General features: G+C 51.2%; 2 protein-coding genes and 1 pseudogene across 6 annotated transcripts; 1 reads left to right on the top strand and 2 right to left on the bottom strand.

The window, feature by feature from the left end:
- The first annotated feature begins 13521 nt into the window (after positions 1–13521).
- RANGRF (RAN guanine nucleotide release factor) lies at positions 13522–14989 on the top strand. Of its 2 annotated transcripts, XM_055257552.2 has the most exons (5): positions 13522–13758; positions 13849–13965; positions 14154–14310; positions 14400–14485; positions 14710–14989. In XM_055257552.2, exons 1-5 carry the CDS (start codon positions 13682–13684, stop codon positions 14831–14833), a joined length of 561 nt encoding a protein of 186 aa, XP_055113527.1. In that variant the 5' UTR covers positions 13522–13681; the 3' UTR covers positions 14834–14989. The 2 variants fall into 2 exon arrangements, with proteins under 2 accessions (XP_055113527.1, XP_055113528.1); XM_055257553.2 differs by lacking the exon at positions 14400–14485 and having other exon boundaries at positions 13541–13758.
- Positions 14958–20731, bottom strand: SLC25A35 (solute carrier family 25 member 35). 4 transcript variants are annotated; one of them, XM_055257550.2, is made up of 5 exons: positions 19468–20731; positions 17547–17612; positions 16230–16382; positions 15739–15873; positions 14958–15575 (listed from the first exon to the last, which is right to left on the bottom strand). In XM_055257550.2, the coding sequence occupies exons 1-5, from the start codon at positions 19840–19842 to the stop codon at positions 15402–15404; spliced, it is 903 nt and encodes a 300-aa protein (XP_055113525.2). In that variant the 5' UTR covers positions 19843–20731; the 3' UTR covers positions 14958–15401. The 4 variants fall into 4 exon arrangements, with proteins under 4 accessions (XP_055113525.2, XP_063484409.1, XP_063484411.1 ...); XM_063628339.1 differs by having other exon boundaries at positions 16230–16370; positions 19468–20450; XM_063628341.1 differs by lacking the exon at positions 16230–16382 and having other exon boundaries at positions 19468–20706.
- Positions 20732–23839: 3108 nt separating this feature from the next.
- On the bottom strand, positions 23840–24606 carry LOC129469676 (small ribosomal subunit protein eS24-like; annotated as a pseudogene).
- Between the last annotated feature and the right edge of the window lie 465 nt (positions 24607–25071).

Genomic DNA, 25071 nt, shown 5'->3' with positions numbered 1-25071 from the left:
ACAGCCAGATGGTAGAGACCGGAGACCTGCTGCAGTGGAGCCTGGGTCTTGTCATCTTGTGGGGCTTCAGGAAACCTTTCCGTGTGAGCAGCCCACTAGGAGTGCCTGCGACATTGGGCCATCCTCCCCCAAGCAGGAAGGGCTTTGTGCAGCTCCCTCTGCCTGGTCAGGCTGGAGGGGCAGCCTGTGACTACAGAATGAGACAAAGCACTGTGAAACAGCCCTGCCCATACTGTCACTCAGGGAACAACATTGTCAAGGGCCTCCTCCTGGGTGGCACACATGAGGGAGATAGACTTGGAACAAGTGACTTCAATCTAATGCCTTTTAGGGGAAGCTCAGGGTGCCGTGGAGCTCATAGCAGGGGATGTGGCCCAGACTTTTGGGATCAGGGAAGGATTCTCGGAGTGAGCTGAGACCTGAAGGATGAGTAGCAGTTTGTTACATGAAGGTGGGTGGCACTCCAGAAAAACAACAATATTTGCAAAGCCTCAGAGGCGAGAGACATGGTAAGGAGCTAAACAAAGGTGAGTGAGTCTGTCTGGAACATCAAGTATAATATAACTGGGAAACAGGACAGGCAAAATCGAAGGCCTAACAGAACAGGAATCTGGACTCGATTCTAAGAGCAATGGAAGCCATTTGGAGGGGTTTATACAGTGGATAGACATGAGTAGGCCTGCATTTTTGAGAAATCACTCTGAGAGGAGGGAGGCAGGAGAGGACATGGGAGGCCATGGAGAAAGCTACACAGTCTCCAGGCAGAAACAGTGCTAGCCCGGACTACGGTAGTGGCAGTGGAGATGGCGAGAAGTGGAAGGATTCGAGGACTATTAGGAGATAGAATCACCATGAATGGCCAGGTGCGGTGGTTCACGCCTGTAATCCCAGCACTTTGGGAGGCTGAGGCAGGCAGATCACAAGGTCAGGAGTTTGAGACCAGCCCAGCTAACATGGCGAAACTCCATCTGTACTAAAAATATAAAAATTAGCCAGGTGTGATGGTGCGCACCTGTAATCCCAGCTACTCAGGAGGCTGAGGCAGGAAAATTGCTTGAACCTAGGAGCCAGAGGTTGCAGTGAGCTGAGATCGCACCACTGCACTCCAGCTTGGGCCACAGAGCGAGACTCTGTCTCAGGGGTGGCGGGGAAAGAATCACCACAAACTGGGTGTTGGGGAAGAGGGATGGGGAAAGAGGAGCTAGTGATGATGCCCATGCTTCTTGCTTGAACCACTGGGTAGATAATGTCATTACCTGTGATAGGGACATGTCTGGGAGGAAGATGATGTGCTTTGCTTATGATGTATTCAGTTTGAAATGTCAATGAGACATGTAGGTGGAGGTATCCAGGTGATGGTCAGAAGAGATCTGGGACGGAGATGAATATTTGGGAAGCACTGGTATGTGGATGGGTAAGGTTATCTAGGGGGAGTGTGCAGGGCCTGGTAGCCCAACATTGAAGGGGTTGACAGAAAAAGAGGAAGCTGAGAAGCAATGGCCACAACTAACCCAACAGTCTAACCAGTTGAGCGGCTTCCCACTGCCTGTGGATCCAAGGCAACAGAAGGGATTAGGAAGCAGGCCTGTTTACCACAACTCCTCTCCCCTAGATCATTGCCAAACGCAGTACAGCCGCCCTCCCCACTCCCAAACATCTCACCTGTAGAAAGTTACAGGGAAGTGGCCTTGGCTTAATCAAGCAGATGGAAAGAGCTAAATTAGGCCAGGTATGGTGGCTCATGCCTGTAATCCCAGCACTTTGGGAGGCCGAGGCGGGCGGATCACCCGAGGTCGGGAGTTCAAAACCAGCCTGAACAACATGGAGAAACCTCGTTTCTACTAAAAACGCAAAATTATCCGGGCATGGTGGCACATGCTTGTAATCTCAGCTACTCAGGAAGGCTGAGGCAGGAGAATCACTTGAACCCAGGAGGCAGAGGTTGCAGTGAGCCGAGATGGAGCCATTGCACTCCAGCCTGAGCAACAAGAGTGAAACTCAGTCTCAAAAAAAAAAAAAAAAAAGAGCTAAATTATGTGGTGCTTTGGAAGCTGGGACCACATGGACTCTTAAGAGGGATGGCACCTTCTAAGAGGTTCCAAGGGAAGAAACAAGGGGCAGTTCCACTGGGTTTCAGACACAGAGATCTCGGCCTGGATTGTTGTGGAGGATGAAGCTGCTCCATCTTGGATGCTGATCCGCCATGTTGTCCTCTGGTTAACCCCTGTTCTGGAATGCCTCCTCTAAGATTGCCACTTTATCTACTGTGACCTTAAATCCTGCTCTTAGGTAGATTCACATAGCATTCTGCGCCTTTCCCTGAGGGGTTGACTTCAGTGGTGCCACACATTTCTACTGAGGCATTTATACCTTTCTGGTCAGGTATATCAGCCCTGGGACTCAGGGATAACTGACTGACTTCTGTTTCTAAGTCACTATTAAGTGTTTCTTTCTGAGAAACTGGATACGTCAGTCTCCCTCTTTTTTTTTGAGATGGAGTCTTGCTCTGCCACACCCAAGTTGGAGTATAGTGGCACTATCTCATCTCGCTGCCACCTCTGCCTCCTGGGTTAAAGTGATTCTTCTGCCTCCCGAGAAGCTGGGACTACAGGCACACACCGCTACACCTGGCTACTTTTGTATTTTTAGTAGAGACGGGGTTTCACCATGTTGGCCAGGCTGGTCTTGAACTCCTGACCTCAGGTAATCTGCCCGCCTTGGCCTCCCAAAGTGCTGGGATTATAGGCGTGAGCCACCATGCCTGGCCTCAGTCTCTTTCTTCAGCCTCTCAGCTCCCTTGGCCTTTGGGTAGGTTTGCATAGACTGGTTGTAGATGTGGAAAGTCCTCTTTCCCTTCTCCATGTTTTGTCTCTGTCTCCGCAGGAGGCCCATAGGATTCTGAAGAGCTGTGATGGGAGCCCCGCCTCGGCTCTCCATCAGACTCAGGACAGGCCAGCAGGGTTGCTATCCATCACCACACACCACCTCTCCCTTTTGACAGTGTCCAAACTGCCTCCTCCTCCCACTTCTGGAATATGTGTTGAGAGACAGCAGTGAGATGCAGGAGGGCGTGTGTCTGTGGAGAAGTCAAAACTAAAGGTTGCCAGAATCTAGTTGGAAAAATACGTCCCTCGTCCCTCGTTCCTCGTTGGGAGAGCAGTGGGTCCATGTGCTGTTAGCCGGCTCCAGGCACAGAGTCCTTATGGAGAAATGTTATGGAGCACTGGCATATGGATGGTGGTCCCTGCTGCACTGGCACTGATGATCTTATGCTGAAAAGGGATGAATGACAGAATTAGAGGAATTGGACTCATCGTAGGGAACTAGGGGACAGAGGATAAAGTGCCCAATCTCGTGACTTAGCAGCAGCAAAGAACAGAGGCCCTCTCTCCTCTTTGCCCTACTTACAACCCAAACCCTCCAACTCTCTTTCTGTCATTGGTGTCTCCATTCTTTTTTTTTTTGAGGCAGAGTCTTGTTTGGTTGCCCAGGCTGGAGTGCAGTGGCACGATCTCAGCTCACTGCAAGCTCCACCTCCCAAGTTCAAGTGATTCTCCTGTCTCAGCCTCCTGAGTAGCTGGGATTACAGGTGTGAGCCACCATGCCTGGCTCATTTTTGTATTTTTAGTAGAGACGGGGTTTCACCATATTGGTCTCGAACTCCCGACCTCATGATCCGCCTGCCTCAGCCTCCCAAAGTGCTGGGATTACAGGCATGAGCCACCCGGCTGGTGTCTCCATTCTTCTTGACCAGGCTTCCATCTTGGAACCTGCTCTACATTTTTCCCCTCCACCTTGTGCATCGTCCCATATTATTGTTTTCCTTCTGCATTGCTCATCCGGGTTTCATCTCTCCCTCTCCTAACTGTAACAACTTAGCACAGACTCTCATCCCTCTACACATACTATACAAGTCTGGTGCTGACCACCCAGAGTTAGTGTCAGATCCCACAAGTAAAGGTCTGAGTCTTCCACAAGACTCCCCTCATTTCAGACACTAGCCACAAATCTCAGGGGTCCCCAAGTCAGCCACACTTTGCCTGACTGGCTATATGTTCAGAAGTTCCCACAATTCCACAGGCTCAATAATTCACTAGAAGGACTCACAGAACTCAGAGAAGCACTATACTTATAATTGTGGCATTGTGGTTTTATTATAAAGAATATGCATAGGTGTCCGGGCACGGTGGCTCACGCCTGTAATCCCTGCATTTTGACAGGCCGAGGCAGGCAGATCACCTGAGGTCAGGAGTTCAAGACCAGCTTGGACAACATGGCAAAACCCCATCTCTACTCAAAATACAAAAATTAGCCAGACATGAGATCGTGTCACTGCACTCCAGCCTGGGTGACAGAGTGAGACTCATACACAAAAAAAAGGGCCAGGTGCGGTGGCTCACGCCTATAATCCCAGCACTTTGGGAGGCCAACGCAGGCAGATCACGAGGTCAGGAGATCGAGACCATCCTGGCTAATGCGGTGAAACCCCATCTCTACTAAAAATACAAAAAATTAGCCAGGCATGGTGGCAGGTGCCTGTAGTCCCGGCTGCTCTGGAGGCTGAGGCAGGAGAATGGCGTGAACCCAGGATGCGGAGCTTGCAGTGAGCAGAGATCGCGCCACTGCACTCCAGCCTGGGTGACAGAATGAGACTCTGTCTTTAAAAAAAAAAAAAAAAAAAAAGAATATGCATAGGGAAGGTTGGAACAGGTCCCAGAATCTGAGCTTCTGTGGGGACTGCTGAGGAGTCAGGGCACAGAGCCTACTGGCACATCAGTGTGTTCACCAACCAGGAAGCCTCACTGAACTTCAGTGTCCAGAATTCCTACTGGGGTTTTATTGGGCTGATATCAACTGGGCCAAAGCTCCAACCCTCTAATCACATGGTTGATCTTTCTGGCATGGCTCACCCCCATCCTGATTCATGTCCTTAGCATAACCTATCTAGGGGCCCACCATGAATCACCTCATTAGTATAAACCATTAGGGCCTATCAAGAATAACAAAGAACTCCAATAATGGGAAATTCCACAGATTTTGAGTTTTTCAGCAACCAGGCATAAAGGGCAATTAAGTTTTTTGTTTGTTTGTTTGTTTGCTTTGAGACAGAGTCTCCCTCTGTAGCCCAGGCTGGAGTGCAGTGGCTCAATCTCGGCTCACTGCAACCTCTGCCTCCCGGGTCCCAGTTCAGACAATTCTCCTGCCTCAGCCTCCTGAGTAGCTGGAATTACAGGCACATGCCACCATGCCCAGCTAATTTTTGTATTTTTGGTAGAGACGAGGTTTCACCATGTTGGCCAGGCTGATCTTCAACTCCTGACCTCATGATCCACCCACCTCAGCCTCCCAAAGTGCTGGGATTACAGGCTTGAGCCACCACACCTGGTCTTTTTTTTTTTTTTTTTTTTTTTTGAGACAAAGTCTTACTCTGTCGCCCAGGCTGGAGTGCAGTGGCGTGATCGCGGCTCACTGCAACCTCCCCCTCCCAGATTCAAGTAATTCTCCTGCCTCAGCCTCCTTAGTAGCTAGGATTACAGGCACCCACCACTGCGCCCGGTTGAGTTTTGTATTTTTAGTAGAGACAGAGTTTCACCATGTTGGCCAGCCTGGTCTTGAACCCCTGACCTCAGGTGATCCACCCGCCTTTGCCTCCCAAAGTGCTGGGATTACAGGCTAGAGCCACCGTGCCTGCTCTTTCGTTTTTATTTTTATTTTTATTTTTTTAAGAGATGGAGCCTTGGCCGGGTGCGGTGGCTCATGCCTGTAATCTCAGCACTTTGAGAGGCTGAGGCGGGCAGATCACCTGAGGTCAGGAGTTCGAGATCAGCCTGACCAACATGGAGAAACCCCGTCTCTACTAAAAATAAAAAAAAAATTAGCTGGGCATGGCGGTGCGTGCCTGTAATTCCAGCTACTTGGGAGGCTGAGGCAGGAGAATCACTTGAACTTAGGAGGCAGAGGTTGTGGTGAGCTGAGATTGTACCATTGCACTCCAGCCTGGGCAACAAGAGCAAAACTCTGTTTCAAAAAAAAAAGAGAAAAAAAAAGAGATGGAGTCTTGTTCTGTCATCCAGGCTGGAGTGCAGTGGTGTAATCATAGTTCACTGTAACCTCAAACTCCTGGACTCAAGCGATCCTCCTGCTTCAGCTTCCCTGGGACTACAGGTGTGCATAGCACCATGCCCAGCTAATTATGTAAATTTTTTGTTGAGATGGGGTCCGGCTACATTGCCCAGGCTGGTCTCGAATTCCTGGGCTCAAGTGATCCTCCCACCTTAACCTCCCAAAGTGTTGGGATTACAGGCTGAGCCACTGCGCCTGGCCCAGTCAAGTTCTTTATTGTACAACATCTCTTAACAGGGCCTAATTGGTAAATAACCTATCTCTTAACAGCCATCCAATAAATACAGGCCAGGCCTTGTACAAGTCAGTGGGAAGTTGATGGTAAAAAGACAGACACGGACCCCTCTCTCCTGGTGCTTAGTGTATTATACAGTGAGGCGCCTGCAGTGGTGACAGGGGCATAGCAGCACAGCAGGAGCCAGCAGTTAATCTACAAATGTTTTCTGGAGATCTGAGGATGAGCTAGCTAGGGAAGAAGGGGGAAAGAAAGTTCTAGGCAGAGGGCACTGCATGTGCAAATGCCCAGAGGCATGAAAGAGGTTGACTCAGTCAAGGGATTGAAGAAAGTTCAGTGTCTAGCACACAGACTATAAGGGGAAAACAGCAGGGCGCAGTGGCTCACACCTGTAATCCCAGCACTTTGGGAGGCTAAGGCAGGTGGCTCACCTGAGGTCAGGAGTTGGAGACCAACCTGGCCAACATGGTGAAACCTCATCTCTACTAAAAATACAAAAATTAGCCAGGAGTGGTGGCACATGACTGTAATCTCAGCTACTCGGGAGGCTGAGGCAGGAGAATCACTTGAACCCGGGAGGTGGAGGTTGCAGTGAGCCAAGATCGTGCCACTGCACTCCAGCCTGGGCGACAGAGCGAGACTCCGTCTCAAAACATAAAAGAAAAAAAAAAGACTATAAGGGGAAAATGATGGGATATGGGGCTGAAAAGTTCCAGGGAAAGGACTGAGTGACAGGTATAGAATTGCTCCAAACACTAGGACACACTGGTCTTCCTCAGACACTAACTTCATTATAGCAGGCCTTTGTGTATTGTGTATCTACTGTGGCTACCACTGATTGCAAGACAATTCTAAGCATCTCCCCAAGGCAGGTTTCTCAGCTGGGGACTAAGCAGGGGCACAAACTAGATCTCATTACAGGATATGAACTGTAGCACACCCTAGCTCTTCCTGTTCAGGCTGAAGGCCCAGAAAGAAGGGCCATGTTTCACCCATTTTTTTTTTTTTTTTTTTTTGAGACGGAGTCTTGCTCTTTCGCCCAGGCTGGAGTGCAGTGGGGCAATCTCGGCTCACTGCAAGCTCCGTGTCCCGGGTTCACGCCATTCTCCTGCCTCAGCCTCTCCGAGTAGCTGGGACTACAGGTGCCCGCCACCACGCCCCGCTAATTTTTTGTATTTTTTAGTAGAGACGGGGTTTCACCGTGGTCTCGATCTCCTGACCTTGTGATCCGCCCGCCTCGGCCTCCCAAAGTGCTGGGATTACAAGCGTGAGCCACCGCGCCCGGCCTATTTCACCCATTTTTAGACCCTCTCCTAAAGCCTAGCACAGGGCTAAATATACAAAATACTTCATAGCTGGGTTTCTTAATCTTTAGTCAATGAGCTTGGATAAAAATTTCATCTTTCTTTTTTCTTTTCTTTCTTTCTTTTTTTTTTGAGACAGAGTTTAGCTCTTATCGCCCAGGCTGGAGTGCAATGGTGTGATCTTGGCTCACTGTAAACTCTGCCTCTCGGTTTAAGTGATTCTCCTGCCTCAGCCTCCCAGGTAGCTGCGATTACAGGTGTGCACCACCATACCCGGCTAAATTTGTATTTTTAGTAGAGACAGGGTTTTGCCATGTTGGTCAGGCTGGTCTCAAACTCCTGACCTCAAGTGATCCACCTGCCTCAGCCTCCCAAAGTGCTGGGATTACAGGCTTGAGCCACTGCGCCCAGCCCATCTTTATTTTCAATATGTATAATATTTTGAGACAGGGTCTCCCTCTGTCACCCAGGCTAGAGTGCAGTGGCATCTTGGCTCACCACAGCCTCAACCTCCCGGCTCAAGCCATCCTCCCACCTCAGCCTCCCAAGTAGCTGATACTACAGGTGTGTACCACCACTCCTGGCTTTTTTTTTTTTTTTTTTTTGAGACAGGGTCTCCCTCTGTCACCCAGGCTGGAGTACAGTGGCAGGATGTCGACTCACTACAGCCTCAAGCTCCCAGGCTGAAGCAATCCTCCCACCTCAGCCTCCCCAGTAGCTGGGAGGTGCGAGTCACTATGCCCAGCTAATTTTTGTATTTTTTTGGTAGAGATGGTGTTCTGCCATGTTGCCCAGCCTAGTCTCGAACTTCTGGGCTCAAGCAATCCTCCCTCCTGGGCCTCCCACGGTGTTAGGATCACAGGGGTGAGCCACTGCGTACAGCCATGTTTTCAGTAACCTTTTAACTGAAATTTAGCATTTCCTTTCACTGTGAATTTAGGTAACAAACCACAGTAGTATTAGCAGTATCCGTGGTTTCATCTCAATAGCAGTTACAGATAGGCTTACTTTAGAATGGCTGTGGATCTCTTGAACCATAATTTGTATGCATCACTAGTTTTTTATTACATTTATTAGAGACCACTGCTAGACCTAGTTAATACAATAACAAAGAAGTAGATTTGTACTCTATCAAATATCTGGGTTTAATTTTCTTTTTTATATTTTGAGAAACAGTCTGGCTCTGTCGACCAGGCTGGAGTGCAATGGCGTGATCTTGGCTCATTACAACCTCTGCCTCCCAGGCTCAAGTCATCCTCCCACCTTGGCCTCCCAAGTAGCTGGCGCTACAGGCGTATGCCACCATGCCCGGCTAATTTTTTTTTTGGTAATAGAGACAGAGTCTCACTTTGTTGTCTAGGCTGGTCTCAAACTCCTGAGCTCAAGCAATCTGCCCACCTAGGCCTCTCAAAGTGCTAGGATTACAGGCGTGAGCCACCGCACCTGGCCCATGCCTGTAATCTCTTTGAGAGTCCAAGGTGGGAGGATGGCTTGATCCCAGGAGGTTGAGGCTGCAGTGAGCTGTTATCATGCCACTGCACTCCAGCCTGGGTGACAGAATAAGACCCTGTCTCAAAAACACAGAAAAAATAAAAATAATAATAACATTACACCGAATAGGGGATCATGGGCTTCACAAAACTGCCAAAGCAGTCCACAGTAGAAAAAAAGACAAAAACCCCTGCTTAATAGAAATATTCATTGTCCTAACTCTTCTCAAAGGGATGCTTGACTTTGGGTGTGGTGTTGTCTCTCTGATCTGAGTCCATTTCTTGGTGCCCTAAAGGGGAGAGTCTCTGGGACTCTTGTCCCGAAAGCAAACAACTGCATCAACTGCATGCAGGGCACTGGATAAGGGAATGTCCCAGGTGTAGAGAATCAATCATTTGCAGGCCTACTTGCAACCAGTGGGCTGAGAGCCAGCCATACCCTCACATTCTCCTGAGAAAAGTGGCTGCTGGCCATCTCTCTACTGAGATTTGTCCCCTGATACTCATCATCCTAGCCACAGCCAGCTGGACCAGAGATCTCTCTCGTGTTTGGGTGGTGGCCTGAGGAGTGGCCAGGCAGGAGAGCCGGCCAAATAGGTACTTTCAGATTGAATAACAATTAATCGACCCAACTGGATCCTGTCCCTTGGGAAGTTGGAATTTGAACACTTGAGGGAGTTGACAGGTGGCAGGGCCAGCAGAATTGACAGGCACACACACACAAAAAAAAGGTGAAGGGAGAAGGGGAAGTGGAGCCAAGCGTGGGGATTTGCCAAGTGAGGGTGGCCTTCCACCCCATTCATTCAGAGGAGGTCTGGCTGAGCAGCCCCCAAGAGCCCACAGAATTGTGGAGGGCCAGGGGTCCCCAGCTGCGCAGGGCTCATGGTAGAACATGAGACAGGCCAGACACCCAAAATGAGGAGGTTGGGGGGGCTTTTTTTCTCAGCCTTCCTGACCTAGTGTGACTTCCTCTGGGCCCATGTAACAGGCCTCCACACCCCCTTATGCCTAGTGCAGGCACCCTGTTAGCTTCTATGTTCTTGTAGGTCCCTTTCCAAGGACTCTACCTGCTTGACTGCTCCCAAAGCAGCCAGCGCCAGTATTGCCCCTGGTGGGGAACGGGGCTGGAGAGCAGGCTGGCAGAAAGGAGGAGGGAGGGACAAAGAGGTCTGTCACTCATTATCCCAGAGAAGCATCATGGGGTGGACTCCTCTGACCTGGCTCCTTTTGTTTCCCATGGCTGGGCTCCTTCTCTCCCTCTGGAGCCTGTAACGCCCCCGCTCTGTCAAATTCCTCATACAGCAAACTTATTCTACTCTCTTTACCCAGAAATAGGTCAGACTCAACTACATCCATATCTCATTTCTTCCTTTTTTTTTTTTTTTTTTGTATGTTTAGTAGAGATGGGGTTTCACCATGTTGGCCAGGCTGGTCTCAAACTCCTGATCTCAGGTGACCCACCTGCCTTGGCCTCCCAAAGTGCTGAGATTACAGGCATGAGCCACTGCACCTGGCCCACATCTCGTTTCTTCCTAACAGCATTTTATTTCATTTTTGAGACGGAGTCTTGCTCTGTCATCCAGGCTGGAGTACAGTGGCGCAATCTTGGCTCACCGCAGCTTTCACCTCCTGGGTTCAAGCAATTCTCCTGCCTTAGCCTCCTTAGTAACTGGGATTACAGGTGCCCGCCATCACGCTCAGCTCATTTTTGTGTTTTTAGTAGAGATGGGGTTTCATCATGTTGGCCAGGCTAGTCTCGAACTCGTGATCACAAGTGATCTGCCTGCCTCAGCCTCCCAAAATGCTGGGATTACAGGTGTGACCCACGGCGCCTGGCCCCCCAACAGCATTTTAGAGATGAGAAAATGAGACTCAGAGAGGAGTCTGATGGCTGTAGTAAGAAATGAGGAGTCAAGCTCCTTAGTGTGTGCTACAAAAACCCTGCACACCTGACTGTGTTTGCAGCTCCCTGCCACCCATTCCCATCCTACCCTCCTTTGCCAAACAGATACACTTACTTTCCCCAAAATATGCCCTCTCATCTCCAAGTTTTTGCTCCTGATGTTCCCCCAGCTAGAATACCCCTAGGATGTCCTACTGAATTCTGAGTCAACCTTTAATACTCAAAGTATGGGCCAGGCATGGTGGCGCATGACTATAATCCCATCACTTTGAGAGGCCAGGGCAGGAGGATCACTTGAGACCAGAAGTCTGAGACCAGCCTGGGCAACACAGTGAGACTCCATCCCTAAAAAAAAAAAAACAACACACACACAAAAATTACCAGAGCATGGTGGTGCATGCCTGTAGTCCCAGCTACTCAGGAGGCTGAGGCAGGAGGATGACTTGGGCCCACAAGGTTGAGGCTGCAGTGAGCTATGACTGTACCACTACAGTCTAGACTTGGCAACAGTGAGACCGCCTCTCAAAAAAAACAAAACAAGACTCAAAGTGTGCTCCACTGTTCCTTCAATGAGGCATCAGGGGCTGGGTCCTAAATGTCTTTGTATCTCCAGCCCTTCACATAGGGCCTAGCAAGGTAAGAGACCAATAAATATGTGCCCTTTGGCTTCATTTCACTAAATCATTAGGGTCCAGAGGTATGGTCAGCATTTGGAACCCTGTGGAATGGCCTCAAGATCAGAGTCCTCTTGCCCAATTCTTGGCTGGAAAGTAGGTGACATCTAGAATCCATGAGGGTATGGGTGATCTCCTGGGTTCCAGACATTTGCATTGAGTTTATTCAATCACTTAACAATATATATTAGGTCTGGGCTGGGCACGGTGGCTCATGCCTGTAATAATCCCAACACTTTGGGAGGCCGAGGCAGGCAGATCACCTGAAGTTGGAAGTGCGAGACTCGCCTGACCAACGTGGAGAAACCCCCGTCTCTACTAAAAATACAAAATTAGCTGGGTGTGGTGGTGCATGCCTGTAATCCAACTACTTGGGAGGTTGGGGCAGGTGAATCGCTTGAACCCAGGAGGCAGAGGTTGCAGTGAGCCAAGATCACGCCATTGCACTCCAGCCTGAGCAACAACAGTGAAACTCTGTCTGAAAAACAAAACAAAACAAAACAAACCAATATATATCAGGTCTCTTATGCTCTAAACACCGTGCCAGGTGCTGGGGATCAAAGACGAATAGAGAAATGAACTGGAAGGATATAGTGAAGCTAAAACTTTTTTTTTTTTTCTTTTGAGACGGAGTCTCGCTCTGTCGCCCAGGCTGGAGTGCAGTGGCGCAATCTCGGCTCACTGCAAGCTCCGCCTCCCGGGTTCACACCATTCTCCTGCCTCAGCCTCTCTGAGTAGCTGGGACTATAGGTGGCTGCCACCACGCCCGGCTAATTTTTTGTATTTTTTAGTAGAGACGGGGTTTCACAGTGGTCTCGATCTCCTGACCTCGTGATCCGCCCTCCTCAGCCTCCCAAAGTGCTGAGATTACAAGCGTGAGGCACCGCGCCCGGCCTAGTGAAGCTAAAACTTAAAGAACACAACAAATCTGTAAAAGACAAACAAAAGAGGGTTTAATTTGTGCTTCTGTCCAGGTTTGCGGAGCTGGGAGTAGGGTTGCACCTGCCGGGGAGCATTTCCAAGGCAAATATTTGAGGGGAATTAGATTTCTAATACCCAGGTTGGCTCTCACTTTCAGGAAGGTGTGAGACCTGAATCCTAACCTGGACTCATTGTTCCCCTAATTCCCAGCATCGCATCTGTGAATTAGCGGTCTGGGTGGCAGCCCATTCGTCGTTCAGAGGCCCAGAACACCGTGAAACTATGCTTCCCTGACTCAAGAGACCCTACCTAGACGTGGGCCCCTTTGACAAGCATCTGCCCCTCAGAAGGGTCTCAGGCGACCTTCTTGATAGGTGTGACCACTTGAAAAGGACGAGGAGGCCAGGCGCGGTGGCTCTCGCCTGTAATTCCAGCACTTAGGGAAGCCGAGGCGGGAGGATCGCTTGAGCCCAGGAGTTTGAGGCCAGCCTGGGCAAGATTGGGAGACACTCCCCACCCCGCCCCATCTCTACAAGTAATGAAAAATTTAGCCGGGCGTGGTGGCGGGAGCAGGAGCCACTCGAGAGGCTGAGGCAGGAGTATCACTTGAGTCCTGGAGGTGAAGAGTGCAGTGAGCCGTGATCGCGCCACTGCATTACAGCCTGGGCGACAGAGCGAGACCCTGTCAATCAATCAATCAATTAATCAAGAGGAGGCTGGCGGGAGCATGCTCGTGACCACCGAGGGCGACACAGACCCTAACCCTAAGTACCCCAAGGCAGACCCCAGCGTCCCGCCAGGCGCCCTCCTAAGAGCGCGGCTTCCAGAGCAAAGCCGCTGACCCCCGCCCCCAGGGCCTTGGCGCCGATTGGCCAGTGAGAGCGCAGGGCGGAGCCAAATCTTAAAGGATCCGGGAGCTAAGTCAGACCCGGGTGGCGGTGGCAGCTGCGAAACACAGGGAGCCGATGCCACGTGACCCAATGTGGGCTTCTTTTAAACCTTTCTAATGCCCATAACCCAGCCTCAGGCCCATGGAGCCCACGAGAGACTGCCCGCTGTTCGGGGGCGCCTTTTCCGCCACCCTCCCCACGGGGGCCATTGACGTAAGGTGAGAAGGCCGGGGCGCCCAGGGGCGGCTGACTGGGTGGGTTGTGGGAAGAGACCGGGGTCAATCAGGGTCTGCCTCGCCTCACTCCAGCGATCTCCGACCAGTCCCGGACAATCAAGAAGTTTTCTGCCATCCCGTGACGGACCAGAGCCTGATCGTGGAACTTCTCGAGCTGCAGGCCCACGTGCGGGGCGAAGCGGCTGCGCGGTGAGGGAATGGCCCCCGGCTGGCCAATGGCAGGGGCGGGGTCGGGCCAGTGGGGGGCGGGGCCCGCGGCCGACGGTTAATCTGGGAGGTGAGACCACGAAGGGGCCGGGAGCCAGGCCTGCAACTTAAAGATGCTCCCGGGGAGGCGACCAGAGATGTCTCTTCCTGACCCCGCTTCCCTACTCCAGGTACCACTTTGAGGATGTTGGTGGCGTGCAGGGGGCTAGGGCTGTCCATGTGGAGTCTGTTCAGCCTCTCAGTTTGGAGAACCTGGCCCTGAGGGGCTGCTGTCAAGAAGCCTGGGTCCTCTCTGGCAGGCAGCAGATAGCTAAGGAAAACCAGCAGGTGAGAGCCCGAGAGTGTGCAATGTCCCGGAAGGGCGGTAGCGGGGACGCAAGAGATCCATGTAAACATCCCGACTCTGATCCCCTTAGGTAGCAAAGGACGTGACACTTCATCAGGCCTTGCTGAGGCTGCCCCAGTACCAGACTGATCTCTTGCTCACCTTCAATCAGCCCCCGTAAGGAGGAAGGAACGGGCGGGTATCTCATGACTGGGTTCCTAGGAGAATCAGGCTGGGAGGGACAGAACAGGGAGACTCACTGGTGGGATCCTCCAAGGAAGCGGGAGTGGGCCAGAGGTTTGGGGTAACTGATACCCAGGTCCTCTGGGGAACAGGAATTGGCAATTTCCAAACCTCAGGCCTGGATGATGTTCTCTCTCCATCTGTTCCCCCACCCCAAGCCCTGACAACAGGTCATCTCTTGGCCCTGAAAATCTGTCACCTGCACCCTGGAGCCTGGGTGACTTTGAACAGCTGGTGACCAGTCTGACCCTTCATGATCCCAACATCTTTGGTCCCCAGTAAAGGCGCTGAAGCACTGCATGATGTTGCTGAGAACTTGGGGACTCGGTTCTGTGAGGGGGAAAAGAGGTTGAAAAGAGGGTTTCCTCTTATTTCTTGCCTGTGCGTAAACATAAGACAATCCCTCTTCAGAATAAACTTGCTTTATAATCAATATAATCTCTGTGCCTTTGAATCTAACAGGACGCCTGGGTCCCAGACGCCTGGGAATTGGGTCTCTCAATTCCCTTTGGTTCTGGAGGGAGGAGTTTAAAGCTGTGCATGGGAGCAGGAGGGACTCAAGGGTGGCAGTGGTGAGAGGGAGGAAATACACTCTGGGATGACTGGTTCAGCCCTGAGAGAGGGGTGTGAGTTACCCAGGGAATGGGTAGGGAAGGTTTAAAGCAACACCCAAGGAAAGAAGGGAAACTCATCTCTTGTAGTGATTCAACCCTGAGAACAGATGGGGAGTGGGGTTGGCTGTCTCCCGTGGATGGATGAAAGGTCACCTAATCAGTAGTCACCAGGACATAGTGGTGGAGGCACAAGTGGCCAAGGAGTGCTCATTTGATGGAGACTGGGAGAGCGGCTGTTATTTAGTGTATGTGTAGTAGAGGGAGCGCAGCTGGTCCCAGAAGAAGAGGGAGAGGATGGTGTGGGGGCCGAGGCGGAAGTAGGAGGCACCTATACCCTTGTACATGCCAAAAATGCCCTCGGTCCGAGCTGTCTGCAGCAGAGCGTCCAGTATCCCCCGGTACATGAGGCCCTGAGAGCGTGTCAGAGAGGGAGGGAGAGCACAGAGAAGGAGTTTGTCAGAGCCCACCAGGGGCAGCACCTCCACAGGCTGCATTTCAGGCTATCCCACCTGCACCCGCAATCTGCCTTCCCCATCCCCTGCTTCCTGCTTGCATCCCAGAGCACTTCCTTACCTTGCCCTGTGCATCTGTGGGCTGGTTGTAGAGCCTTGTGCAGGCCACATCAAAGGGTGCCATGGCCAAGACAACTGCAATGCCACTCATCATGGCAGCCACCAGCGCCAACTTCCAGCTCTGGGGAGGAAAGATCTAAGGGGGTAGAGAGGAAGAGCGTTGTTAACCAGCCAACCATTCCATCCCAAGGACAGGACAGTCCCTGTCCTGGGGACACAGATGCTGGTAACTCGGGGAGCTTCCACTCCACCAGTTATAACAGTGCAAAAACAGCGAGAAGGAGGAAGGCCAGGGTACCCTGAAGGCTCAGGTACCCCTTCTGGGAGGAAGTGACAAGAGAACTGTGGGAAGGGTCTAAAGAGTTGAACTCCAAGCCCTCCTGCCACTCCCTCACCCGTGAATGTTGGGCACCATCCCCTCCAGGGCCTAGTGCAGCTTGCCCTCCCCTTCCCCCCTTCCCCAAACAGACCCACCCGTTTCCCAGGCAGTACCTCCCACTGGTTCAGGAGGTCCTTGGTGGATGAGAAGGTGCACAGCTGGGTGGAGGAACCGACGATAACTCGGGGCAGGCCGCCCAGAGCCCCACGCCATAACCCCACCAGACCATGTTTCTGGCCAATCTCGGTTAGTGCCTGAAACATGCCCTAGTGTGGGGAAGACCGGGGTGGGATTCAGACAGCCCAGCATCAGGGGCTGCCATCCTAACACTGCCAAGGATGGGTCCTTAATAGGAACCTCTTGTCCAGACAACCAGTTCAATGTGGGCTTAGAGCCAGAATGTGGGCCGTTGGTTGTCTAGCCACCCCATTGTTCCCTCCCTGGGCACCCAAGAACTGGGGCGGGATGGATAGAAGTGAGGCCATTCACTGGTCAGGAGAAACAGGGGCAGAATATTAGAGGAACTGGAGTACATATTGGAAAGAGGCATCGGGCGTGGTGGCTCACGCCTGTAATCCCAGCACTTTGGGAGGCCCAGGCAGGTGGATCACCTGAAGTCAGGAGTTTGAGATCAGCCTGGCCAACATGGTGAAACCTCATCTCTATTAAAAATACAAAAATTGCTGGGTGCAGTGGCTCACGCCTGTAATCCTAGCACTTTGGGAGGCCCAGGCGGGTGGATCACCTGAAGTCAGGAGTTTGAGATCAGCCTGGCCAACATGGTGAAACCCCATCTCTATTAAAAATACAAAAATTGCTGGGTGCAGTGGCTCACGCTTGTAATCCCAGCACTTTGGGAGGCCGAGGCGGGCGGATCACAAGTTCAGGAGTTTGAGACCAGCCTGACCAACATGGTGAAACCCCGTCTCTACTAAAAATACAAAAATTAGATGGATGTGGTGGCGCACGGCTGTAATCCCAGCTACTCAAGAGGCTGCAGCAGGAGAATCACTTGAACCCGGGAGGCAGAGGTTGCAGTGAGCCAAGACCATGCCACTGCACTCCAGCCTGGGCAACAGAGCGAGACTCCATCTCAACAACAACAACAACAAAAAATTTAGCTGGGTGTGGTGGTGCACGCCTGTAGTCCCAGCTACTCAGGAGGCTGAGGCAGGAGAATCGCTTGAATCCAGGAAGCAGAGGTTGCAGTGAGCCGAGATCGTGCCAATGCACTTCAGCCTGGGCAACAGAGCGAGACTCCGTCTAAAAAAAAAGTAAAGAGGGTCTGGGTAGACTCTAGGGGCAAAATGGGACAGAACCGATGGGTTGAGCAGAGCAGTGGCTGGGACTGGAGCTGTTGGGTGCAGGCAGAAAGCTAGGGGAAAAGAGAAAGGATGGTCAGGGACTTTGGCAGACTTGGGAACACTCACCTGATGCTTATACTGGTGCCCTACAGCAATTTCTGAGGCTGCCTGTGCCTGCAGGTGTGTCTTCACCTGGGAACAAGAGAATATCATAGCCTATGCCCCAGTGGCCATCCTCCTACCTCAGAACCAAATGTCTCACCCCCTCACACTTCCTCTAGGGTGTTCAGCAATGAATAGCCTCTTATTCTGATAATTATTGTAGCTCCTACTTAACAAATTGGTTAACGAAAAGACTCCATCTCTAGGCTCCAGCCCCGGGGGGATGGATCTCCCAGCACTACAAGACACTCCACCCCCTTCATATCCTCCTTCCCTTGGGGCTAGCAGTGTGGGGGGTGGATCAGTGGGAGAATGGCAATATTTCCTAAGGTTGTTCACGTTAGGCAAGACCTGGTGTCCAGCCTCTCATGCTAGCTCCCATTCCCAGACTGGATCTCCAGCCACCACTTCTATCAGGCTCCCCATCAGACTCTGGGCAAAACTTGCTCTCTAGCCCCCAATCCCCACAGAGTTATCTAGCTGACTTTGGAGAGACCACTGTCCCTAAAACTCACACCCTGAGGATGAGACCAGACTGCCTCTGCTACAGGACATACTACTTCCCAATCTCTTTTGCTCTTCGGAGCACTAAGCAGGGCCTAGTCCTAGCAATAAACAGCTGTGTGACCTTGAGTGGGTCACTTCCCTTCTCTGGGCCTCAGGCTCTTGACCCTTCACCTATACCAGATAACTCAAAGGGGCAGACGTTGAGATTGTTAATTCTGTGATGCCCAGGGTCTTCCTGATCCCTAGACTCTCTGACGTATGTTAAATTCCTTACCCTCCCCTTCACAAATCCAACCTCAATATCAACACATACTAATAAAAACAAATGCTACCAAATGCTTACTGTCTGCCAGGATTCGCACTAATGCTTTCATGTCTACCGCATTTGTCTCCCTCGATCCTCCCAATAATCACACAGAAGGGGCACTACAATTATCACCATTTTACAGATGTGGCAACTGAAGCTCAACAACTAGTAATTTTCTTACTTTTTTTTTTTTTTTTTGAGACGGAGTCTCGCTCTGTGGCGCAGGCTGGAGTACAGTGGCCGGATCTCAGCTCACTGCAAGCTCTGCCTCCTGGGTTTAGGCCATTCTCCTGCCTCAGCCTCCCTAGTAGCTGGGACTACAGGCGCCCACCACCATGCCTGGCTAATTTTTTATATTTTTAGTAGAGACGGGGTTTCACCGTGTTAGCCAGGATGGTCTCGATCTCCTGACCTCGTGATCCGCCCGCCTCGGCCTCCCAAAGTGCTGGGATTACTGGCGTGAGCCACCACCTCCAGCCAACAACTAGTAATTTTCAAAACCAGGATTTTAGTTCCAGAAAGGCTGATTCCAAAGCCCATAATCTTTTTTTTTTTTTTTTTTCTGAGACGGAGTCTTGCTCTGTCGCCCAGGCTGGAGTGCAGTGGCGCAATCTCGGCTCACTGCAAGCTCCACCTCCCAGGTTCAAGCCATTCTCCTGCCTCAGCCTCCCGAGTAGCTGGGACTACAGGCGCCCGCCACCACGCCCGGCTAATTTTTTGTATTTTTTAGTAGAGATGGGGTTTCACCGTGTTAGCCAGGATGGTCTCCATCTCCTGACCTCCATCTCGTGATCCACCCGCCTTGGCCTCCCAAAGTGCTGGGATTACAGGTGTGAACCACTGCGCCCGGCCCCAAAGTCCATAATCTTAATCAATACATTCAATCGTGTCCATCAGATGGGTGTGTATAGGGCAGACCAGAAGACCCCAAAGCCTACCAGCACTTTCCTGATGCCTTTCCCTGCTTGCAGTGGGGCAGCACCCTGCCACCTATGCCCTTGGGAAAGACCAGGCTCCTATCCTACAACAAGGATCTGCCCTGAAGGTCCCAGGCAAGAGCCCTCTTCTTACCATGTAGATGGGGCTCCCCAAGTAGGCTCCCATGACCCCAGCCATGGCCCCAGCTGCTGCGCTGCGGGCAGGACTGTGGGTGCCTTCAGTTGTGTGCAGGTAGCCCCCAGCCTCAGCCAGCCCATAGGTGCCCAGTCGGATGCCATTCATCAGGAACTGGTATAAGAGGGCAGGGGCCAGGCCTTTCTGCAGGGCAGCCAGGCCATCCACCTTGCCGATGGTGATGAAGGCATGGAAGACATTTCGGTAGTGCCGCTGGTATGTGCCAGGGGCCTGCAGTTCTCCCTGCAACTGCATCCTGGTCTTCACCACCTCCAGGGGATTGGTGAATACACAGGCCCCGCAGGCTGCCAGGCCACTCATCAAGAAGTCCATGGTGGGATAGCTGCAGCAGGAACTGACCCAAGAGTAAGAAAGTAAAAATGTGTGTCAGAAAGCGGGGTTGGAAGACAGGGGAAGGCCTGTTTTAGCAGTACAGGCTGCAGAAGGTAAGAATTTGGATTTGCAGTCAAGGGTGTCAGGGTCAAATGTCAAGTGGTCAAACGTCAGCTAGAATTTGGGAGTCAAGAGCTGGCAAGCAGGGAAGAGACAGAAATCTAGGAGATTCTGGTGAGAAGCTTATGGCAGGACCCTCTGAGGTCAAGGAGGGGCAAAAGACAGAAGGTTGCAGGTGGGATGGCTCAGGATGGCGGGCGACGGGGGCAGGGGAGTAGAGGAGGGAATCGCGGGATTGGGAGATGGAAGCCAGGGAGGCAGGAAGAAGAAAGCCAGCAAGTGAGAGAAGAAAAGGATCCGGGAGAAGAGCCGGTGATTTCCTCGAGCCAGCAACGAGATCTGGATCCGAGAAAGAAGTCAGGACTCTGGCCAGGAATGAGCGTCCCCGAGCGTCCCCAGGCAGCCACTGGAGCTCGCAGCAGCTTCAACCCCGGGTAACCTGCGGAGGCCGGGCCGCCACACTCCTGCCACTGGAGCGCGGGGCCAATGGAGAGCCTTCGAGAGCCACAACCGAGGCCCTCAGCCAATCAGCGCCGAGCCGACTCCGCGGCCAATGGGAGGAGCTCTCGGCGCTCCGGTCCCCGGAATCACCCGGAGGCGGTTGGAATTAACACTCCCGGCCCCGCCACCAGCGCTTGGCCGCCGACTCCGGCTCCGGAAGGGAGGCCCGGGACGCGGCGGTTTTGTTATTGGCAGGGAAGAGACCTGGGCTCCCGATCGAACACAGAGGCCGAGCGCAGCAGTCCCCCACTGGGGTGCTGGGACCGCCCCTCGGGTGGGCGGACGGCTCCCTTCTTTAGCTTCCTACCCTGGGTTGTGACCGGGTGGGGTCACATAAGTTCAAGTCCACGCCCTGCTCGGTGCCGGCGCCAGGAGAGCCAGGAAGACGCGGCCCGGCCTGCGGGGGGTAACGGGACACACCTGCGCTGCGGGACCAGTCTCCTGAGGCTGCACGGGGTGGTGCTTGGTTAATTAAATCCTTAGTCCTTAGGCTCTTTTTTTTTTTTTTTTTTTTTGAGTTGGAGTCTCGCTCTGTCGCCCAAGCTGGAGTGCAGTGGCGCGATCTCAGCTCACTGAGAACTCCGCCTCCCGGGTTCACGCCATTCTCCTGCCTCAGCCTCCCGAGTAGCTGGGACTACAGGTGCCCGCCACCACGCCCGGCTTATTTTTTGTATTTTTAGTAGAGACCACTGTGTTAGCCAGGATGGTCTCGATCTCCTGACCTCGTGATCCGCCCGCCTCGGCCTCCCAAAGTGCTGGGATTACAGGCGTGAGCCACCGCGCCCGAGATTTCATCATTGTTCTAAATCTTGAGTTCATGCTGGGTGCAGTGACTCACCTGTAATTCCAGCACTCTGGGTGGCTGAGGCAGGAGGATTGCTTGAGCCCAGGAGTTTGAGACCAACTTGGGCAAAATGGTGAAATCCTATTACTAAAAAAGAAGTTTAAAAAAAGAGATACAAGTCGGGCGCGGTGGCTCACGCATGTAATCTCAGCACTTGGGGAGGCCGAGGCGGGTGGATCATGAGGTCAAGAGATCGAGACTATCCTGGCCAACATGGTGAAACCCTGTCTGTACGAAAAATAAAAAAAATTAGCTGGGCATAGTGGCACATGCCTCTATTCCCAGCTACTCAGGAGGCTGAGACAGGAGAATCTCTTGAACCTGGGAGGCAGAGGTTGCAGTGAGTCGAGATTGCTCCACTGCACTCCAACCTGGTGACAGAGCGAGACTGTCTAAAAAAAAAAAAAAAAGGCTGAGCACGATGGCTCACACCTGTAATCCCAGCACTTTGGGAGGCCGAGGCGGGCGGACCACCTGAGGTCAGAAGTTCGAGACCAGCCTCAACATGGAGAAACCTCATCTCTACTAAAAATACAAAATTAGCTGGGCGTGGTGGTGCATGCCTGTAATCCCAGCTACTCGGGAGGCTGAGGCAGGAGAATTGCTTGAACCTGGTAGGCGGAGGTTGCGGTGAGCCAAGATTGCGCCATCGCACTCCAGCCTGGGCAACAAGAGCGAAACTCTATCTCTTTTTTTTTTTTTTTTTTTTTTTTGGAGATGGAGTCTGGCTCTGTCGCCCAGGCTGGAGTGCAGTGGCTCGATGTCTGCTCACTGCAAGCTCCGCCTCCCAGGTTCACGCCATTCTCCTGCCTCAGCCTCCCGAATAGCTGGGACTACAGGCGCCCGCCACCGCGCCCGGCTAATTTTTTTGTGTTTTTAGTAGAGACAGGGTTTCACTGTGTTAGCCAGGATGGTCTCGATCTCCTGACCTCGTGATCCGCCCGCCTCGGCCTTCCAAAGTGCTGGGATTACAGGCGTGAGCCACCGCTCCCGGCCGAAACTCTATCTCAAAAAAAAAAAAAAAGAGAGAGAGAGAGATACAGTGGATGCTTTATTCAGATTTCATTGGTTTTTGCTCAAAGTCCTTTTTCTGTTCCAGAATCCCATCCAGGATACCAAGTTACATTAAATTGTCTGTCATATCTGTAGCTCCTCTTTTTTTTTTGAGAGGGAGTTTCAATCTTGTCACCCAGGCTGAAGTGCAATGGCTCAATCTCCACTCACTGCAATCTCCACCTCCTAGGTTCAAGCGATTCTCCAGCCTCAGCCTCCCAAATAGCTAGGATTACAGGTGCCCGCTACCACACCCGGTTAATTTTTGTATTTTTAGTAGAGATGGGGTTTCACCACATTGGCCAGGCTGGTCTCAAACTCCTGACCTCAGGTGATCTGCCTGCCGCAGCCTCCCAGAGTGCTGGGATTACAGGCGTGAGCCACCGTGCCCAGCCCTCTGGCTCCTCTTGGCTGTGACAGTTTCTCAGAATTTTCATGTTTTTGATGACCTTAATAGTTTTAAGGACTACTGGTCAGGTATTTAGTAGAATGTTCCTCTGCCGAGGGCTTTTCTTAGGATTGTACTGGGCTTTTGGCAGGAAGACCACCAAGGTAAACTGCTATTTTCATCACATCATATCAAGGGTGGTACTTGATCCATACTATCAACATGACTCATCACTGTTGATATTGACCCTGATCACCTGGCTGAGGTGGCATTTGTCAGTTTTTCCCATTATAACATTCTTTTTTTTTTTTTCTTTAAACGGAGTTTCACTCTGTCGCCCAGGCTGGAGTGCAGTGACGCAATCTCAGCTCACTGCAACCTCCACCTCCCAGGTTCAAGCAATTCTCTGCCTCAGCCTCCCCATATAACATTATTCTTTTTTCCCCCTTTCCATACTGTACTTTTTGGAAGGAAGTCACTAAGCACAGTTCACATTAAAGAAGTAGGAAGTTATGCCTCTCCCTCCTTGAAAGGGGAGTATGTAAATACATTATTTGGAGGTTATTTTATTTTTGAGATGGAGACTTACTCTGTTGCCCAGACTGGAGGGCAGTGGCGCGATCTCAGCTCACTGCAACCTCCACCTCCCAGGTTCAAGCAATTCTCTACCTCAGCCTCCCAAGTAGCTGGGATTACATGCACTCACCACCATGCCCAGCTAATTTTTGTATTTTTAGTAGAGACGGGATTTCGCCATGTTGGCCAGGCTGGTCTCAAACTCCTGACCTCAGATGATCCACCCGCCTCAGCCTACCAAAGTGCTGGGATTACAGCTGTGAGCCACCAGGCCCGGCCTGGAGTTCTTTCATATGAGATATTTGTCTCTACTCCCCCATTATTTTTTCGACCATTTATTTAATCAGTATGGACTTATGGACATTTATACTTTGGGTTCTAATCCAATATACTTCATATTTATTTTCTAGCTAATTTCATTCTAGCTTTGGCCTTTGATAGCGCTTTCCATTGGCTCCTGTGTCTCTTTAGCATACCCCCATCCATTTTTTTTTTTGCATACAAAAGTTTTTAGTTTATAAATCTTCCCGTGAAAAATCCACAATGGCCACAGATGTTATTGTAGCATCTTTACTACTTTGGCTTTTTGCCACACCAACACTGTCCTTTGCAGTCCCCCTTTCTTCATTCTGGTCTTGTGTTCCTTTCATTGCTTTCTTGAGTTCTTTTTCTTCTTATCCAGGCCATGTCTTGGAAGTCAGCATTTGGGTTTATCTTTCTTTGCATAATCCAGTGAATCATAAATCATGCCAAAGCCAGTCGTCTTGTCACCACCAAAATGAGTTCTGAATCCAAATTCAAAGATGAGGCCAGGCGTGGTGGCTCACGCCTGTAATCCCAGCACTTTGGGAGGCAGAGGCAGGCAGATCACCTGAGGTCAGGAGTTTGAGACCAGCCTGGCCAACATTGTGAAACCTGGTCTCTGCTGAAACTACAAAAATTAGCCGGGTGTGGTAGCAGGCACCTGTAATCCCAGCTACTCGGGAGGCTGAGGCAGGAGAATCACTTGAACCCGGGAAGCAGAGGTTGCAGTGAGCCGAGATTGCGCCACTGCACTCCAGCCTGGGTGACAGACGGAGACTCCATCTCACAAAGACAAACGAAAACAAAGATGATGACATCTAGTGTAGTCTCATACATTTTGGCTAGTTTTTCCTGAATTTCTGTCTTAGGTACTGTTGCCTTCCCAGGGTGAAGGACCTCAATAACCATTTGTTCCTCCTGAAGTATACAGTCAGTTGATCATGAACTTCCTAGTTCAGACAGTTACTAAGTCATTCATGATGGCGGTCAATCCTCAGCCAGGGAGAAAAATAAGAGTCCCATCAGTGTTGTTGTCATCATTGTTGTTTTAATTAAAACCTTGTTTTTGTTTATTTAGTATCACCTTACTTTCTGGTACTATAAAATGCTCCAGGCTCATTTTGTGTATTTCCTGCCACAGTCCTGCAATCAGCCATTTCTCCAAGGACCCCTATTTTCTTTTATTGGCAAATGGTTTCAGAATCCAGGATCTGGACACTAGGTATGCTTGTTGCTTTTGAGGTATCATTGCTTCTGGACCCTCACATCTGAGAAAGCAAGGAAATAAATGTGTGTGTACTAACCCATGTATATACACAAACATGTATTTCCATATGTAACCATCCATATCTATATTAAGCTAAGCATGAATTCATACTGATGTCACCAACTTTAATCCATTACTACATGGATCATTCTAGCCACCTCCCCTGTTTATCTAAAC

This window comes from Symphalangus syndactylus, chromosome 20 (assembly GCF_028878055.3).
Source record: "Symphalangus syndactylus isolate Jambi chromosome 20, NHGRI_mSymSyn1-v2.1_pri, whole genome shotgun sequence".
NCBI lineage: Eukaryota > Metazoa > Chordata > Mammalia > Primates > Hylobatidae > Symphalangus > Symphalangus syndactylus.
Note: the sequence above shows the minus strand (reverse complement) of the source record. Positions and strands in the feature narration are given on the sequence as shown.